This window comes from Rana temporaria, chromosome 3 (assembly GCF_905171775.1).
Source record: "Rana temporaria chromosome 3, aRanTem1.1, whole genome shotgun sequence".
NCBI classification, from domain to species: Eukaryota; Metazoa; Chordata; class Amphibia; order Anura; family Ranidae; genus Rana; species Rana temporaria.
Window position 1 is genome coordinate 102192682 of NC_053491.1, and position 21503 is coordinate 102214184.

At 40.7% G+C, this 21503-nt stretch overlaps 1 protein-coding gene across 1 annotated transcript in view; it reads right to left on the reverse strand.

The window, feature by feature from the left end:
* ISL2 (ISL LIM homeobox 2) overlaps nucleotides 1-4496 on the reverse strand; it is a 46697-nt gene extending 42201 nt beyond the window's left edge. Inside the window, exons 1-2 of the mRNA XM_040343119.1 lie at nucleotides 4321-4496; nucleotides 849-1038 (exon numbers count right to left, since the gene is read on the reverse strand). Of these exons, the coding sequence (XP_040199053.1) occupies nucleotides 849-1038; nucleotides 4321-4378 (248 nt within the window). The 5' untranslated portion in view covers nucleotides 4379-4496. The remainder of the gene's footprint in view (nucleotides 1-848; nucleotides 1039-4320) is intronic.
* Nucleotides 4497-21503: the final 17007 nt, after the last annotated feature.

Sequence of the window (21503 nt, forward strand, 5' to 3'; positions counted from 1 at the left end):
GGTGAATGACAGGTATTGGATGAAATGAATATATTAAGGCAGAAGTCTGACTGTAAATCTTACATTACTTGGTAGGGAGCAGGGGAGGACACCACTGAATTTACTATGAGTGAATTACAGTAATAATAATAATATTAAGAAGAATGCAATTTTGCATGTGTTTAGTGTATATCATTGTGATAGTTTAAACCATCGGATTAAAACAAAAATTGTTATAAAGAATGTTATAATTGTTGTAGTAATAATAATAATAATAATAATATTAATAATAATGGAAATACTCCAGTTGACAACAGCCAGAAAGTGGATAGTAAAATCACAACAATGAATATAATACTACTATTAATAGTAGCAATAATGCTGAGGGTCTGCTCATGGGTGAGACATACACCACATTAACAGTAATGAGTCAGAGGATGAAATGATGACATATAATAGGAATAACAATGGGTCAGACATACAGCCTGGTGACAGTTATAAGCAAGAATATGAAATTATGTAAAATAATAATAATAATTATAATAATAATAATAATAGTTATGCTTGTGGGACAGACACACAGAACCATCAAAGAGAACAGCGAGAGCAAGAAATTAATAATAATAATAATAATAATAATAATAATAATAATAATAATAATAACAATAACAACAACAATAATAATAACAATAACAATAACAACAACAATAATAATAATAATAATAATAATAGTAATAATAATAAGAATAATGTAGCCCTGCACAGAGGTGAGGAGCACAGTAGTGTGACAGTAATGAAATGATATGAAATGATAATAGTAGATCAGAGTGACTGTCAGTGATCAGTGTCGGGGCACAGTGTCTGCTCACCTGATGTAGTCCCTCTTGCAGTAGGTCTTGCCATCCCGGACGAAGCAGGTACAGTTCTCATCCAGGTACTGGCTGCACTCCGCACACTTCAGGCAGGCGGCATGCCACTCCAGGTCCGGGGACACCCTCAGGATGTACTGGTCCAAGATGTGACTCCCACAGCCCACACACACCGCCAATCCAGGCTTCTCTGCCAGAGACAGGGGCACAGGTCACATGGAGAACACACTGTCATCACATACTGTCATTGCACACTGTCATTGCACACTGTCATCACTGTCATCATATACTGTCATTGCACACTGTCATCATATACTGTCATTGCACACTGTCATCATATACTGTCATTGCACACTGTCATCATATACTGTCATTGCATACTGTCATTATATACTGTCATTGCATACTGTTATTATATACTGTCATTGCACACTGTCATCACATACTGTCATTGCACACTGTCATTGCATACTGTCATTGCATACTGTCATCACATACTGCCATTGCACACTGTCATCATATACTGTCATTGCATACTGCCATTATATACTGTCATCACATACTGTCATTGCATACTGTCATCACTTACTGTCACCTATCTTCCCCCCAGCAATGACACTACCCCAGAAATCTGAATTTACAAACAATAATTTTCTGCTCCAAATCTCCATATTACTGGATTGTTCTATATTGTTATATTATGTCTACAAATGACACCCCCATGTACTCCTCTCTATCACCCAGCACAGATCACTCCGCACCCTGGCAGACACGGACAGTAATTTAATCTTACATTTCCCAAACAACTGAACACTCATTATAAATAATACAGTGATGTGTACAAAATACAACACAGCCCAATGTTCACCAATCAGTGTACAAATCCTATTCATTAGAGAGCAGAGACTGGGGCCAATACCTGTGTGACCATGTCACCTCCAGAGCCACAACCTGGCTGTGTGACGTGTCTGTGTGTCCTCAGTGTCACAGAGTAACCTGTGTGTCCCCAGTGTCACTGACATCCCCAGTGCTTGTGTTACCTGTGTTTGTCCCCAGTGACATCCCCAGTGCTTGTGTTACCTCTGTGTGTGTCGCCAGTGACATGCTTGTGTTACCTGTGTGTGTGTGTCCAGTGACATGCTTGTGTTACCTGTGTGTGTGTGTCCAGTGACATGCTTGTGTTACCTGTGTGTGTGTCCCCAGTGACATCCCCAGTGCTTGTGTTACCTGCATGTGTGTGTGTCCCCAGTGACAATGACATCCCCAGTGCTTGTGTTACCTATGTGTGTGTCCCCAGTGACAATGACATCCCCAGTGCTTGTGATACCTGCATGTGTCCCCCCAGTGTCACTGACATCCCCAGTGCTTGTGTTACCTCTGTGTGTGTCCCCAGTGACAATGACATCCCCAGTGCTTGTGTTACCTGTATGTGTGTGTCCCCATGGGTGACAATGACATCCCCAGTGCTTGTGTTACCTCTGTGTGTGTCCCCAGTGACAATGACATCCCCAGTGCTTGTGTTACCTGTATGTGTGTGTCCCCATGGGTGACAATGACATCCCCAGTGCTTGTGTTACCTCTGTGTGTGTCCCCAGTGTCACAGAGTAATCTGACACTGCTCCTTTCTATCTGCCATAGAGATACCTTCTAATACATATGGACACTACAGGCTACAAATCTCCTGGACCGACCTGATCACATAGCTATCTATCTATCTATCTATCTATCTATCTATCTATCTATCTATCTATCTATCTATCTATCTATCTATCTATCTATTTTTACTTTTCCTAAATAGTAATAATTATTATTATTGTACATGATTTATATAACGCCAACAGTTTCAATATAAAATGAGACAGTACAGTTACAATAAAATGCAAAGGGGTTAAGAGGGCTCTGCTCATAAGAGCTTACAATCTAATAGAAACATGTGCATCTTTCTACATATTCTTTACCACAATGTTCACCTATCTCTGCATCTATCTATCTGATCAGTATCTATATTTATCTATATATTTACTTATTTATCTAGTGCGTACCAACATATATCTATCTATCTAGTGTTCCGACATATCTATCTACCTATCCATCTGAACTGTACTATCTATTTATGGATCTGATTCTGTGTAGATAGATAGATAGATAGATAGATAGATAGATAGATAGATAGATAGATAGATAGATAGATAGATAGATAGAGATAGATACATAGATAGAAATCCTGTATATTATTATTAATAATAATAATAATAATAATAATAATAATAGTTAGATGGATATATGTATGTGTTGATACACGATAGATAGATAGATAGATAGATAGATAGATAGATAGATAGATAGATAGATAGATAGATAGATAGATAGAAAATAATGTACCACAACTATGCATCTGTCTATCCATTTGTTCAGTCTATATCATGTGTATCAACACATCTATCTATTATTATTAATATACAGGATTTCTATGTATGTATGTATCTATGTATGTATGTATCTATCTATCTATCTATCTATCTATCTATCTATCTATCTATCTATCTATCTATCTATCTATCTATCGTGTGTCAACACATACATATATCCATCTAACTATTATTATTATTATTATTATTATTATTAATAATAATATACAGGATTTCTATCTATGTATATATCTATGTATCTATCTATCTATCTATCTATCTATCTATCTATCTATCTATCTCTCTATCTATCGTGTATCAACACATACATATATCCATCTAACTATTATTATTTCTAATATACAGGATTTCTATCTATCTATCTATCTATCTATCTATCTATCTATCTATCTATTATTAATAATATACAGGATTTCTATCTATCTATCTATCTATCTATCTATCTATCTATCTATCTATCTATCTATCTATCTATCTATCTATCTATCTATCTATCTATCTATCTATCTATCTCGTGTACCGACATATCTATCTATCAATCTATATTGCTATCCCAAACTATAGATCTATCTCTGTATTCAGAAAATCCTTTTTTATAGTACATTGCAATTACAATCTAGCCCCCAATATAATTGCAGGTGTGTCTATGTCTGCATTGGCTTCTGTATGACAATTTTCCCATTACTAGCATAGCATAGATGATCGGCGGTCAGCCTATATATGCGATCTACATCCATATGAGATATAATGAAGTAGATAGAATGGTAGAAATAGTGACCACATGTATTCCAATGTGATGGGATGCAGATCTGTGTGTCATCAGAGGGAAATGCGGCTCCTGCATATAAGTCCAGCTGTGTGCAGTCCTATGCAGTCCCTATCCTGCTGATATAAAGTCCAGTGACAAGCTGGGTGACAAGCTGGGTGACAAGCAGCAGATCAGAGATAAGTGTCCTAGTGAAGTTAGTGTTGCTCCTGCATTATTCTGCTGTGTGTCAGGAATAAAAGTTAGTGAGAAGCTTCTATGGTGCAGATGAACTTACTTTTGGGATGGTCCCCCATAGCAGCCAGGAAGGGATAAGGGACGATGAGATCCACCATACAGCTGCAGTGTGATGCTGGAGATAGGACAGGGAGCCGGAGCCGCAGGATCCTGCTCACAGCTCCCAGGACTGGAGCCTGCACTGGAGACTGGACTGTCCCACGCACGCTGCATGACGTCACGGCGCACAGCCAAGAGGGCTCTGCCCCGGGCTTCAGCACTGACAGCAAAAGGGGCGTGCCCTTGGATGCTGCGCCGCTGATTGGACGCGAGTTTAAATGGGCAGAAGTGCCAGATGTTCTATCATGTTCTCTTCATAGAAGGCATCATCTGGGTGATTGGGATAATTTGTGCCAGAGTTTTAATATACATTCTTCACTATAATGACTTTAAAAGAGCCTGGGACGCTTTCTATGCATGTATATCTATCAGTGTGCATCCCACATTGTACGATTTTATATAGAGAGTGCTGAGAGCTTTATATTAGAAATAAATCACATAATGTATGGCCAGGGAGACAGCTGTGTGCTGTAAATGTAATATCCGACCAGGAGCAGGAAAACAATATAGTAATAATGACATCAATGAGCCCAGCATGGGCAACTATATCAGCTCTGTATAGATCCGGATTTACTAAAGAGCTTATTTATTTATATATACAGTGCTGGCAATGCATGCAAATTGCTTTACATACTATTCTTTCACATCAGCCCCTGCCATCAAGGAGCTTACAATCTAAAGCCCCTTTCTCACATATTAGGACCGATTTAGACAGGAGACTAATAAATTACCAGCATGTAAAGGCATCTAGTGCTCAATAATTAGAGGGGCATCATAAGACTCCCTGGCCAATCAGATCTCAGGACCCACTATCTGATTGGCTGGGAGGAGAATCAGGAAGACAATAGCAAATTAATATACACACAACTGGGTGAGCTTATGGTGCAGTGCTCAGCGCCCAGAGCCCACCTTTTTTTAAGCCAATTAGAACCGCAGACTCTAATCATTTGCTAAAAAAAAAAAAAAATTGAAATCAATGCGTCCGGCACCCTGCATGTAGATTAGTGGCCAGGGGCGCATGGATTAAGGGGGCGGCGTCCCTGCATGGACGGGCCACCGTTGTCTTTGGCGTGTGGAAGGAAACTAGACTACCTGGAGGAAACACATGCAAGAACATGCAAACTCCATGCGGATAGAGTCCTGACAGAGATAGGATCAGGTGACCCCAGTGCTGCAAGGCATTAGGCTCAGGAAGATTTCCTATATTACTAAGGCTGCATTCACACCTTTGCGTAGGTGATTTGCGGCGTATTGCGGCGACATAAAATAGGCGTTTTGTCCTGCCATTTGCGGCGACAAAACGCGTAGTTTTTAGCCTTGTTTTTTGCTGGAGGGGTGATTTTAACATTGTCGGCGATGCCCGAACGCCGAAGCCGCTCGAAAAAAAGGGTCCGGAACTTGTTTTGAGCTTCAGGCGTTTCGGCGTTCGGCGTGGAGATGTGAACCATCTCCATAGCCGACAATGTAAAATGTAAAATCACCCCTTCAGCGTATTGCAGGCTGTAATAGCGGCGGGCGTCTGGCGTGAAAACGCCTAGGTGTGAATGCAGCCTAACACAGCGAGTGACTCAGTTTGCATAATCTATGTCAGCCTTTTTTAGAGCCCTTTCCCACTGCCAGCTCCTGAAAAACCCCGGTAAAGCGCTGCTAAAACTAGTGGCGCTTTACCAGCGTTTTTAAGGTGCTAGCGGGGCGCTTTTAACCCCCTCTAGCAGCCGAATATAGGGTTAAAAGCGCCCACAAAGCTCCACTGCCGAGGCACTTTGCAGGCGCTTTGGTGGCACTTCTCATTGATTTTAATGGGAAGGGGCGCTTTAGGAGCGGTGTGTACACGGCTCCTAAAGCGTCTCAAAGAAGCTGCTTGCAGGACTTTTTTTTGACATCCTGCCAGCACAGCGCCCCAGTGTGAAAGCACTCAGGCCTCGTACACACGACCGAGTTTCTCGGCAAAAAACAGCAAGAAACTTGCTGGGATATTTTTTTTGCAGAGGAAACCGTCCGTGTGTACATTTTTCGACGAGGAAACTGTCGAGGATCCCGTCGAGCATGTCTTCTTTTCCCTCGACGGGAATGGAGAAACTTGCCTTGTCGAGTTCCTCGACAGCCTAACAAGGAACTCGACGAGGAAAACGATGTGTTTCGCCCGTCGAGTTCCTCGTGTGTACAAGGCTTCAGGCTTTCACACTGGGATTGCAGATGAGGCTTTTTTCAGACGCTATTTTTGAAAAACGCCTCCAGTGTGAAAGGGGTATAAGGGTGCCTTGGCAAAATGCCTAAAAATTGATCAAAATTTGTATGCAAGCCAGCAGGTGGATGAAGCCTGCTTTTTAGTTACACAAAGCCATAGGATTACATTATGCACCATTATGACTTTCTAGACACCGGCATCCTAACAAGCAATGATGTCATCAGTTGATTAGAGGATGTGTGTTGCCTCCATAGCATCCTTGTTTGACCCTCTCCTGCCCCTCTCCCTCAGCACTGGGGTCACATTAGCTGACTGATGGAGAAAAATTGAGGGAGAAGAGAAACATTGGAATACTAATCAGTACCAATGTGCAAAAGTGTTCTTGCTTTGGAAAAATAAATCACCTCTAACAATGGGAGTCCTACGTGTGGATGTTGCTGCATCATGTAAAACTATTAGAATCGGTTTTTACATTTTAGAATGGGATGCCTCGAGACTGTCCATAATTTTAAAGGGTGCCTTAACTGAAAAAAGGTTGAGAAACACTGATCTATGTTGTATAACCCTATGTAAAATGTGTTTATTGTATACAGTAAAACCTTGGTTTGTGAGCATAATTCGTTCCAGAAACATGCTTGTAATCCAAAGCACTTGTATATCAAAGCATTTTGTTTACGGGGTATAAAAAAGAAGAGAGGCGCCTCTAAGTGTAGCAATAAGTTGCTAAATGTTGTACCTTCATTAAATGTAACCATATTGCTACACTTAGAGGCGCCTCTCTTCTTTTTTATACTCAGTTGTGACATGACGCTACTCTTATATCAAGACATCGCTTGTATATCAAGGCAACATTTAATAAAACATTTTGCTTGTCTTGCAAAACACTCTCAAACCAAGTTACTCTCAAACCAAGGTTTTACTGTACTCTCAGAAGCTGTACATGCTTGGTAATGTGACCATGAGCTTCATTCACAAACTTTTAATACAAGGATGTGGATAATTAGTGACAATAAAAAATCTAATCTCAATCTGATTGTACAATTTTCTATGTGCAATGTGCAACGGTCTGTTTGATTGGATATAAATTGACTTGAGTTTAGGAAGGTCTTACATATCACATAGTTTTGGCAAATCTAAAGGAGATTATACAAAGACCGAGTTTCTCGGCAAAAACCAGCAAGGAACTTGCTGGGATTTTTTTTTGCCGAGGAAAACGGTCGTGTGTACATTTTTCGACGAGGAAACTGTCGAGGATCCCGTCGAGCCAAAAAGAGAGCATGTTCTCTTTTTCCTCGACGGGAATGGAGAAAATTGGCTCGTCGAGTTCCTCGACAGCCTAACAAGGAACTCGACGAGCAAAACGATGTGTTTCGCCCGTCGAGTTCCTCGGTCGTGTGTACGAGACCTCAGCTGAAAATAAGGCAGGTCATAGATGGTGCGATTTTCTTACCTGCAACCCGTAAATTGCTTTGCCTGTAAAATGCGTTTTGTGCTGTGTTTAGCACTGCGTTGGAAGTGCATTTTTCTTTACATTTTTGGGCTTGGCTTTCTTTGCTTAAAGGGGCGCGGTGCGATATATTTGAAAATCGATTGCAACGCGCTCCCTGCAGTTGCGGTGCAAAAAATGCAGCATGCTCTACTTTTTTGAACTGCACTGCAATGATGTGAGCCGTGCCCATAGGATTACCTTGATTTTGGGCTGTCTATGCAGTTTAACTGTTCAAAAAGCATCAAACTGCGTTTGGTGCAAAAGGGCCAAAAAAGTGCACCCATCACAACTGCGGGTATAGAATTGGGTATATGAGATTGTATCATATTTTTTATTTTATTTATTTAAGACTTGTGTCTTTTTTCAACCTTGAAAAGTCAGGTTGAAAAAAGACACAAGTCCATCTAATTCAACATAAAAATAAATAAAATAAAAAATATCATACAATCCCAAATACCCAATTCTATACCCGCAGTTGTGATGGGTGCACTTTTTTGGCCCTTTTGCACCAAACGCAGTTTGATGCTTTTTGAACAGTTACACTGCATAGACAGCCCAGGGTAATCCTATGGGCATGGCTCACATCATTGCAGTGCAGTTCAGCACAGTTAAAAAGGTAGAGCATCCTGCATTTTTTTTTGTAACTATGTAACCCCAGTGCATTTTTTTTTGTAACTAGGTAACCCCAGTGGATTTTTTTTGTAACTATGTAACCCCAGTGCATTTTTTTTGTAACTATGTAACCCCAGTGCATTTTTTTTGTTACTATGTAACCCCAGTGCATTTTTTTTTGTAACTATGTAACCCCAGTGCATTTTTGATGTGTTTCCATTGATCTCAATGGGAGGTGCATTTTAGGTGCTCTTTTAAAACAAGTGCCAAAGAAGCAGCATGCAGGACTTTTCAAAATGCATCGCAACCACAATCCTCGATGTTCCATAGAATTTAAGGGGAAATTATTTGATTGCGTTTTTTGGTGATAGCTGCACAAAAGCGCAGCAAAAGTGCATCAATGTGAAAGTTCTCTTCTATCTTCATTCCTAATAGAGAATGCCCAAAATCAGCAGAAATAGGCTTAATAATAAACCATTCTTAGAACAAGGCGTGCCAATAATGTAGACCATTCACCATGCACTCAGGATATTTTCTAGCAGTTTCAACCACTTCCATGAAGGCAATACAGTAAAACCTTGGTTTGTGAGCATAATTCGTTCCAGAAACATGCTTGTAATCCAAAGCACTTGTATATCAAAGCATTTTTTTTACAGGGTATAAAAGAGAAGAGAGGCATCTCTAAGTGTAGCAATAAGTTGCTAAATGTTGTACCTTCATTAAATGTAACCAGATTGCTACACTTAGAGGCTCCTCTTATCTCTTTTATACTCAGTTGTGACATGACGCTACTCTTATATCAAGACATCGCTTGTATATCAAGGCAAAATGTATTAAATCATTTTGCTTGTCTTGCAAAACGCTCTTAAACCAAGTTACTCTCAAACCAAGGTTTTACTGTACATTAGATTAAGGCAACCTTGAGCTGATGATATACATTGCAATATGATGGTACAACCTACTTTAGAACAACTGTGTAGTGCAATGGCATGCCGGGTTGGCTACAAGTTTAAGGGGTTGCTTAGGTAAGCTTTTGTATTATATTGTTTTGCTAAATCTAAAGGCGATTGTGCAATCAGATTGTATTGTCTATGGCCAGTTTAACACCAACAGATTTGATGCTTTCATAGTTTAGACAGAAGCTATTGGTGGAAGTCTATCTTGATTTGTTTAGTTTGTATTGTTTTTGCAATTTAAAGTGGAGGTTCACCCGAAAACAAAATTTTTAACATTAGATTGAGGCTCATTTTGTCATAGGGAATCGGGTAGTTTTTTTAAAATCGAAGCAGTACTTACCGTTTTAGAGAGCGATCTTCTCCGCCGCTTCCGGGTATGGGCTGCGGGACTGGGCGTTCCTATTTGATTGACAGGCTTCCGACAGGCTTCCGACGATCGCATCTATCGCGTCACGATTTTCCGAAAGTAGCCGAACGTCAGTGCGCAGGCGCCGTATATAGCCGCACCGACGTTCTGCTTCTTTCGGCTACTCGTTACGCGATGTATGCGACCGTCGGAAGCCTGTCAATCAAATAGGAACGCCCAGTCCCGAAGACCATACCCGGAAGCGGCGGAGAAGATCGCTCTCTAAAACGGTAAGTACGGCTTCAATTTTAAAAAAGCTACTCGATTCCCCTTGACAAAATGAGCCTCAATCTAAGGTTAAAATTTTTTGTTCGGGTCAACTCCCGCTTTAAAGCTTTTTACCATCAGTCACAAACATTTCTGAACACATGGATGCAACTTACCACCATCACTGCCATACAGACAGAAATATATAATTATCTGGGATGTGATGCAATCTAACATCAGACTTACAATAATATGATGCTTGCTATATTCTCCATAGACATTGCTTTCTCAATCCATTATTTTCTCACCGAGATTCACCTGGAAGAGATTTATCAATGCTTTTATAAATCAATCTACACGATCTTGGTATAAAGGAAAAAAAGAGAGAAAAGTGGGGGTGGGGAAGTCTAGCTATCTCCATTCTCCACTAATGAACTACATTCCTGCTTGAAGTGTGCGGTCCCAGCGCTGCTACAGAGCGCCACCTGCTGCATATACACTGTAATGGCTCAAAATGTGATTAAAAAATCAAGGCTGGGTCTGTGAGCTTCTGTTCATTTCACGTAAAACATCAACTTAAAATAAATTATTGCAAAAAAAAAATTCTAGTATCATTACAAATTTATCTGCCCAAAGAGAATGTTTCGTAAAAATAAATTGTTACGAATAATAATAGAAATCACTGCCACATTCCTTGTAAATGCATGTTGCTGTCATTGATCATTTTTATTTATTCCAATGTTCCCTGCTTAGGATTTATATATATTAATTACGTTGCATAGCACTTTACTGAATAAAACATGACAGTACAGTTACAGTACAATACAAAATAAGATGGGGAGGGCCCTGCAGATAAGAGCTTACAATTTCCATACATTCCCAGACTCAGCATTTCTTTTCATGGTATGTACCATTTCCTTGGTAGTAGGGATATAATATTTACTCCAGTCCTATACAACGCAATAATTGAGGGATATTTACTAAATCTGGTGTACCAGATTCCGGTGCATAGTAACCAATCAGCTTTTAACTTCAGCTTGTTCAATTAAGCTTTGACAATAAAACCTGGAAGATGATTGGTTATTATGCACAGCTGCACCCGATTCTGTATGCACTAGTTTTAGTAACCCCACCTCCAATCTGTACAAGTAATCTGATCACCATTAACCACTTAAGGACCACCTCCTGCACATATACGTCGGCAGAATGGCACGGCCGGGCACAAGCACGTACAGGTACGTCCTCTTTAAGTGCCCAGCTGCGGGTCCGTGACCGTGACCCGCGGACCCGATCGCCGCTGGAGTCCCGCGATCGGTCCCCGGAGCTGAAGAACGGAGAGAGCTGTGTGTAAACACAGCTTCCCCGTTCTTCACTGTGGCGCCGTCATTGATCGTGTGTTCCCTTTTATAGGGAAACACAATCAATGACGTCACACCTACAGCCACACCTCCCTACAGTTAGAAACACAAATGACGTCACACTTAACCCCTTCAGTGCCCCCTTGTGGTTGACTCCCAAACTGCAATTGTCATTTTCACAGTAAACAATGCATTTTTTGGTCCCAAAAATGTGTCAAAATTGTCCAAAGTGTCCGCCATAATGTCGCAGTCACGAAAAAAATCGCTGATCGCAACCATTAGTAGTAAAAAAAAAAAAATTATAAAAATGCAATAAAACTATCCCCTATTTTGTAAACGCTATACATTTTGCGAAAACCAATCGATAAACACTTATTGCGATTTTTTTTACCATAAATAGCTAGAAGAATACATATCGGCCTAAACTGAGGACATTTTTTTTTTATATATATTTTTGGGGGATATTTATTATAGCAAAAAGTAAAAAATATTGAATTTTTTTCAAAATTGCCGCTCTATTTTTGTTTATAGCGCAAAAAATAAAAACCGCAAAGGTGATCAAATACCACCAAAAGAAAGCTCTATTTGTGGGGAAAAAAGGACGCCAATTTTGTTTGGGAGCCATGACACACGACCGCGCAATTGTCAGTTAAAGCGACGCAGTGCCGAATCGCAAAAACTGGCTAGGTCCTTTAGCTGCCTAAAGGTCCGGGTCTTAAGTGGTTAAACACAATTGGTCAAAGCTATGGCAATATGGGGCCTCCCTTGAAGACAATAATGCACACTGGACGTTTTTGGCTGTAGACGTTTTTTACTACAGTCATTAAACTCTCCGTCATGTTATCCTTTTTTGTCCATACACACATAGGGGTAGATCCACGTACAACGGCGCATTATACACCGCCTTAACTTATCTTTTTTTTTTTTTAACCCTCAACGAATTTGCGCCGTAAGTTACGGTGACGTCATTCTACGCAAATCCCTATTCGCGAATTACGCCGGCGTAATTCTTTTGTGGATCTGCCCCATAGGCTGTTATCAGCAGTTTTGGGCAGTGGCATTTTTGAGCAGTAAAAAAAACAAAAAACTGGTGGGTTCTGAGAGACGTTTTTCAGCTATAAAAAGGCTCTAACGCTGATAAACGTCGATAAATGCTCAACTAGAGTTTTTTAACCTTTTTGATCCATTAAAAAAATATTTATTTTCTTAACAAAAAAGCTAAAAAAGGTAACGTGGAAGAGCGCTAAAAAACATGAATAAACTCCCCGAAAAAACGCTATTGCAAAAACATTGAAAAAAGTTGAAAAACTCACTGCAAAGCTACTGGCGTTTTTATAACGTTATTTTAACGTCCAGCGTGCACGAGGCCTAAACAGCTAGGGGTTCATTTTATTTTAGGGTTAGGGTGAATGTTTCAATTGGGCAGGATTATGGTTCATTCTCACTTGCGGAAGCCCTTTCCACCCAGGGCCGGTGCAAGGATTTTAGTGTTACTTGTCTATGGAGCATGCACACTACGTTAAAATAACCTTATAACAGCACAAGTAGCTTTACAGGGAGTTTTTCAATGTTTTTAAACGTTTTTGCGTTTATGAGCGTATTTTAGCGTTTTTCCGCATTAGGGTTTTTCATCATTTTAAATTTTAATTTTTTTCAATGGATCAAAAACATAAAAAAAATGCTGGTGAGCCACGTTTTGAGCGTTTATCGACGTTTGGCATTTTTTTTTGTGGCATTTTTGTGGTCAGAAAAATGACACCTGAACGCGATTTTAGATCGTTCAGAAAACAGCCCATAAACTCCACTGCTGATAAATGTCCAAAAACGTCAATGTGTTCATGGACACATAGGATGACATAGCGGGGAGTTTATGGGGCGTTAAAAAAAACACCCAACTCCCAAAAACGGGCGTTTATGAGCTTCAGTGTGCATGGATACTTAGGTGCATTTACAGCCGCTTGTATCACTTCCACAGCAAAGCCGACAGTCGACTTTACTAAAGTATACATGTCTGCTGCACTGTAAAAATCTGAATCCCCAGCAAGTAGCTGGGGATTCAGATTTTACCCTCACCCCCCTGTGCTGGCGCCCTAAGGACATTAAGCCACTGTATGGTAGCGCCAGCCTTGTTGCCACCCCTCTGAAAAGCCATCTGCGGTGGATTGCTTTTCAGAAGCAAGCATTTGACAGGCAGAAAGGAGGCGATATGTCTCATCTCTGCCTGTTTTAACCCTAAAAATGCTGACTCACCATACTGTAACAGCATGTATTGCAGGTGGTTGAGGCACAGCCCCGCTAACTTGATTGGTTTGTGTTTGACTGCAAAATGCTACATGCTATTTATTGTATTCCATGGCCCTTGGCTGATGCATGCCCATGACCTTGCATACCCTTGTTTAGTGGGCAGTCAGGGGGTAAAAATACCACATCTAAGCCCAGGTTCACACTGCCAGCGAAATTCCACACGACTTAGAAGTCGGACCCCAGCGTGACTTCGGCACGACTTGCATGCGACTTCTTTAACAGAAGTCAATGCAAGTCAGACCGAAAGTAGTGCAGGAAACTTTTTTTAAGTCAAAGCAACTCGAGTCACACCGACTAGAACAGTTCCAATGCACAGAATGGGGTCTGGTAATGTTAGTTAGTTTAGTTTTCCGCCACCCATAACATTTAGCTTTTTAGGCAAAAAGTTCAAAATTGGTCTCATCTGACCAGAGCACCTTCTTTCACATGCTTGCGATGTCCCCCACATGGCTTCTCGCAAACTGCAAACTGGACTTTTTATAGCTTTCTTTCAACAATGGCTTTCTTCTTGCCACTTTTTCATAAGAACCAGATTTGTGGAGTGCACGACTAATAGTTGTCCTGTGGACAGATTCTCCAACCTGAGCTGTGAATCTCTGCAGCTCCTCCAGAGTTGCCATGGGCCTCTTGGCTGCTTCTCTGATTAATGCCAGGCCTGTCAGTTTAGGTGGATAGGCCTTCGATTGCTATGGGAACAAACAGCACATGGCCTGGTTGTTTAGAGATTTTCATCTATGTACCCCATAAGCCCCCACTGACCAACAATATACTACCTCAGCTACCACTAATCATCAATGTACCTCTCAGGTCCCGACTCCCTACACTATGTATGAGAGGATAACCTGTTTAGGCAATAGGCAGTAGGTTTCACATTCCTTTCCCTTTCAAATACCGTGAGTGGTCAGAAGGCCTTTTAGGCATTCTGCTTATACACACACACACACATGTACATCTATAAAATTGTATTTATTAGACACACAGTAAAATAACATAGATGACAATAAAAACAACATATCAGGCCATGAAAATGATCAGAGTATGTTGGGTACAATTCTCTTTACTCCCAACCCATTTCGAATAGACTAGATTTCCTCCTCAGGGGAATGAGAATTTTTTAAACACCCAAGTGATCATGGTAAACAGGGTAATATGGCCAACACCATTGCTGTGCTGAAAAGCCATCCGACAAACCCCCCAGGGAAATTCCAAGGTGTCGCTTCTTTTATATGGGTATTCCTTGAAATTATGACCAATCCACACTTCAAATAATGGCCTAATCCCTAAAGAGCCTGGAGAGTGGTTGGGACAAACAACAGGGAAGGAATTACTCAGAGCACCACCCAGCCCAAAGTCCACAATGTACAGAAAATGTTTCTGTACAATGGAAAATGAATTATATTTCAAGACTTAAAAAGTACTGCAAACAGTTCAAACAGAAAAATGATGCAGTCTGTCACTAATGTTAAAGCTAAACAGATAAAAAGACACATATTAATATGGCTCTGTATTTATTCAAACAATTATTGTATAATTGCAAGCAGAGTATGTTCCCAAACGTGACCTGGTGCAGGCCTCTTATAGTCCTTGTACAGTAGAGCTGGAGTGTGAAAGGAAGAACCAGCACAAGGAGCCAATCAGCTTATGCACAGACAAGCAGTAAGCTGATAGGTGTAGAAAGCAGAGATGAGCTTATTACTGTACTGCTTCTTTCACTGTCCAGTCCTAGGCTGGAGCAGGTCCAGGACAACCTGGGCTTCGAGGAAGTGGGTTGAATGATGCTGCCCATCGGACCAAGCATATTAAACAGCATAAAAAATACTCAAGGGGCAAATCTCAGGATTGAAGGTAAATATTGGAGCAAAGTATTGTTTTGTCATATTATTTTTAATAGGCTATTCATAGTTTCATAGTTGGTAAGGTTGAATAAAGACACTAGTCCATACAGTTCAACCTGTGTAGGTGTTGTGTGTCAAAGTCGATAATCATTTTTCATATCCCTGTATGTTGTGTTCACTGAGGCCCCATACACACCATAGAATCTATCCGCAGATAAATCCCATCAAATGGGTTTCTGCGGATAGATTCTATGGTGTGTACACTCCGTCGGATATTTATCCGCGGATAAATCTCCCCTGGGATGGATTTCCAGCAGATGGATATTTGCTGACATGCTCAACAAATCCATCTGCTGGAATCCATTCCAACGGATGGATCCGCTCGTCTGTACAGACTTACCGGATCCATCCGTCCAAAGGGATTCCCCGCACGCGTCGTAATGATTTGACGCATGCGTGGAATTCCTTATATGACAGCGTCGCGCCCGTCGCCGCGTCATAATAGCGGCGACGGCGCGACACGTCATCGGCAGAGGATTTCAGCGCGGATTTCAATGCGATGGTGTGTACACGCCATCGCATAGAAATCTTCGGAAATCCTCGAGAGGATTTATCCGCGGATACGGTCCGCTGGACCGTATCTGCGGATAAATCCTCTCGTGTGTATGGGGCCTTAGATGCACGTCGAAGAGTCTTTTAAAACTATCAATACTTCCCACTGACACCACCAATTATGGAAGAAAGTTCCACATCTTTATCACTCTGACAGCGAAAAAAAACTGACGCAGCTTAAGGTTAAACTTCTCCAATCTCATTGTGTGGCACTGTGTCTTCTTACACTACCTGAGACTGAATAGTTTCCTACCTATGCTGGGCTCACCATTGAGGTATTTGTATATCGCTATCATATCTCCTCTCAAGCGTCTCTTCTCCAAGGGGAATACGTTTAGTGCTTGTAGTCATGCCTCGTAATTGAGGTCCTCCAGTCCCCCTATTAATTGTGTTGCCCTTCTCTTGACTCTTTCCAGTTCCAGCACATCTTTCCTGAGGATTGGTGACCAGAACGGAATACTCCACATGTGGCCTAACCAGAGTCTTGTAAAGTGGCAGAATTATAGTTTTATCTCTGGAGTAAATTCCACTTTTTATGCATGCTAATAGTCTTTGCTTGCTATAGCTTGCCATTGCATGCTATTGCTCAGTCTGTCTTCTACCAGGACCCCCAGATTTTTCTCCACCCTGGATTCCCCCAGAGGTTCTCCCCCTAGTGAGTTATTTGCATTTATATTTTTAGCCTCTAAGTGCATTACTTTACATTTTTTAACATTAAACCTCATTTGCCATGTAGTTGCTCACCCCATTATATCTATAGCCTGATGTGAAGTTATTGCAGTACTTATTTTTGTGTTGTACCCCACTTACCTCTCCAGACCATTCTGAGTACACGTTATTTATCAACACCCTTTGGACACGCCCCTGGACAGACTTTTTTTTGCTGTCACAGTGAATGTAAACCCTATGACAGTAATAGGTGGTGACAGGTACTCTTTATGAAGGGATTGGGGTTCTAAAAAGACCCCAAATCCCTCCTTTGCACTTAGAAGTATTCAGAACGCCAAAATCTGTGATTCTGAATACTGTAATTATTTTAAAAATTGGTGTCATTGGCAGTCGAGTAAACCTCGTGACATCGCTTCCCGTGATTTCACATCGGACACCCGATCAGAGCCGAATCCGGCCTTTTTCAGGTCCCAGCCTTACCATCCGGACGCACCAGCCAGTGGCTCTGGTCTCCCGGTGTGGGAAGATCGGCTGAAGGTGGCGGGAAGGGCGACGTCCCCTCCCGGTCCTATAGGATAACAGCCGAGCGGCTTTTAGTCACATCGGTTGTTATCACTAAAGAGCCAACCACCCACTCTAAAAAACAGTACTGGGATGATGCCTGCAGCTGCAGGCATCATCCTGGTAAAACCCCTTTAAGCCGTGAACGTAAATTTGCGTACGGTTGGCATGAAGGGATTAATATGGCTTTACCTTATGGTTTAGCCACCTGGGTTTAACCTTTGTTCTTCTATAATGAATGCCCATTGGAATGCGCTGGATGATACATTTATTTAATATGTTTCTAAAGCATTCCTATTTTTCCTCCGTGTCCAATGTTTCTAGAATTTGGTCCCATTTAATGTCTTATAGTATTGAGCACAGCTTAGAAAAGTTGGCTGGTTTGAAATTTAGTGTTCTTGTACTGTCCTCATGCCACCTTTTCCTATGATTTATGCTGAATGTTATCATCCTGTGATTCAAAATCCCAAATTGTCATGTATTACCACATCAGATCTGTGTCATTTGTAATTAATAGATCCAGCAATGCATTATTTCTAGTCGAGGAATCCCCCAATTGGGACATGAAGATGTCATGTAAGACATTTAATAAATCACAGGCCTTTAATGAGTGAGCTGTCCCTTCTGCTCAATCACTATCTGGATAGTTGAAGTCCCCCATTATGATGACATTTCCCTTGCTGCCATATCTTTTTCATAAACTTTTTTTATTGAAGATAAAAAGATTTTGTATATTATATATTTTATATTTGTATATGTTGTATATTTTGTATATTTTTATTTGATTTTACATCATCGTAATGACACGCTTTCTAGGAGTCAATAATAAAAAATTGCTATTACAATTGCAGAAAACATCTTTGTAAAGGCCGGTTTAATTGGCTAGGACAATTCTTTTTTTTGAGACTGTCATTATTTTTTTTTACACTGTTGATATACTTTTTCTATTTAAATATTGTGTAACGAACCACAATTAAAAAGGCATTTAGCTCTAAAACCTTTGAGTTGCATAAATTCACATGTAAGTGGACATTTATGACCTAACAATGTATAACTAATGTGAACCTGGAAATAACGAGCTGGCACTGTGAGGTGGGTGGAGGTGATACTCAGCCCCTAATAGTATGCACACAACAAAAAACAGAATTGCCCATGGGACATTTAAAGAGTAACACCTCAAACATGCAGAGTAAAATTTGTAAACAATTTATTAACAATCATTTAAAAAAAAACATAATACAGAAGAAAAAATATAATAGACATCAAAACATTAATGATATTGCATTTATATAATAAACCTTTCCATGAGACCTAGATGTATCATGAAAATGACTGCCAACAGTCTCGGACAACTGTGCTGTGGGTCTCGACGCGTTTCGCAAGAAGGATCTCGCTTCTTTGGGAGAAGCACAGAAGGATGCAATTGATAAAAAAAATATCCTCCACACCATTACTCCACCAGTCTGAACCGTTGATAGAAGGCAGGATGAATCCATGCTTTCATGTTTTTTTTATGCCAAATTCTGACCCGACCATCTGAATGTCACAGCTGAAATGGAGACTCATCAGACCAGACAACGTTTTTCCGATCTTCTATTGTCCAATTTTGGGGAGCCTGTGCGAATTGTAGCCTCAGTTTCCTGTTCTTAGCTGACAGGAGTGGCACCCAGTGTGGTCTTCTGCTGCTGTAGCACATCTTCTTCAAGGTTCAATGTGTTGTGCGTTCAGAGATGGTTTTCTGCATACCTTGGTTGTAACGAGTGTTTTTTTTTAAATAACTGTTGCCTTTTCTATCATCTCAAACCAGTCTGCCCATTCTCTTCTGACCTCTGACATCAACAAGGCTTTTTGTCTACACAACTGCTGCAATATTTTCTCTTTTTCGGACCATTCTCTGTGAACCCTAGAGATGGCTGTGCGTGAAAATCCCAGTCGTTCAGCAGTTTTTCAAATACTCAGACCAGCCCATCTGGCACCAACAACCATGTGACGTTCAAAGTCACCTAAACCCCCTACCTTCCCCATTCTGATGCTCGGTTTGAACTTCAGCAAGTTGTTTTCACCACGTATAGATGCCTAAATGCATCGAGTTGCTGCCATGTGAATGGCTGATTAGCACTTTGTGTTACCAAGCTATTGAACCGTTATACCTAATAAAGTGGCCTGTGAGTGTATATTTAGAATAGGATACTGCAAGTTCATATGAATACATTTTGCCCCATGAATGTCAGTGTTTTCAGCTCATCATTTTACTCTGTTGAATATTAGAAATAATCCCAGTAATATATGTATATTTTACTACACATTATACATAAATGCCTTTCATGTTATATGTATTCCAACTTTTTGTCACATTTGTGCAGTTATTGGACAGAGTAAGATCCTTAATGGATGCATCAATAATAAATGTCATTCTGACAGTTACAATGTTTTCCACATGTGAATATTTTATATGATGCTTTTTTCTGCGTGCTCTTAAAAGGAAAAAGTAATGAATTCACATGGTAAAACCATCCTTCCAGACAGCCCCCAAGCTCTGTAACCTCTCCTTTGCTGGTCTATCCACAAATAGTTCTCAGTATTTGAGGACGGCTAGGAAACATTTATCAAGTTGGTCTCTGCCAAGACTACGTTGATCTGGAAAGGTCCGAGCATATGAAATAGAAACCGTAGCCTTGTCGGTGCACAAAACACCTATTATTTCCCCACTGGAAGTCATTTCGGTGTCTGCTAAAGTTTTAAGATACAAATTGCAAGGAACAGAGATCAAACTATTAGCCGCTAAAGTCCTGTGCAAGCTGTCTGCAGGGCCTTCAATCCAATTAAGCACAGGCAGCAGACTAAAAATGGCCGGATCAATTCCGAGCCAGGTTAATATTCAATCCATAATCACATTAATGACAATCTGTCCATAATTAGCTATTTGATAATCCCTAGAAGCGTAGAAAAGACTTTTCAATGGTCGGGAGGGGGGGCGTTGATGCCGTTTAAACCTCTGCAGTCAACCAACAAAGAAGACGCATAGAGAGTACGGTACGGCTAAGGTTTTACAGTAACAGCGTTCTGTCCCCAGACCGCAGGGGCAGGTTTATTAATCAGCAGGCCCAGAAAATATTATTTTTTTCCAGGAAGATATAAGACTACTAATCCTCACAAGCCTAATCATGCTGCTGCTTCAATTAGCAAATTGCATTTCTTTATCTCAGAGTCTCTGGATGTAAGCTGTCAAAATCCCATATTGTAATAACAATCTGTTCATTAATGAGCTAATCGAGGGAAACAAAAGAGACCTGCCTCAGTGTTAGAAGATCAGGGAATCATCTAGAAAATCCAGATTTGTTTACACCATTGTAAGGAGAGTCGGTTTGTTATATACAAATGCTTTGTCAATGGCTAAAGAGTGTCCAGAAATAAGACAAAAGTCTGCAAAGTACCATGTATAGCATGAATCAGCTATCATGCACCTCATATGGATGAAGCAAAGTGTTAAACCACTTTAGCTTGTGAAGATTTTATCCCCTTCATGACCAGGCCTTTTACTAACACAAATTCAGCTAAAGCAGCCCAAAGGGTGACATCATCCGAATGGAACTTCCCCTTTATAGTGCCGTCGTATGTATTGTACGTCACCGTGCTTTGCTAGAGCAGTTTTTTTTTCACGATCGTGTGTAGGCAAGGCCGTTTTAATGATCGGGTTGAAAAAACTTCGCTTTTTCTAGACCCTTAAAAACATAGGGCCAGATTCACAGAAAAAGTACACCGGAGTATCTGCTTTCAAATTAGCCGCGTCGTATCTTTATTTGTAATTCACAAACAAAGATACGACAACTTTTGGCTAAGATTCCGACAGGCGTACGGCTTCGTACGCCTTCGGATCTTAGGTGTAATTCTCCGGCGGCCGCTGGGTGGAGTTCGCTTCGTTTTCCA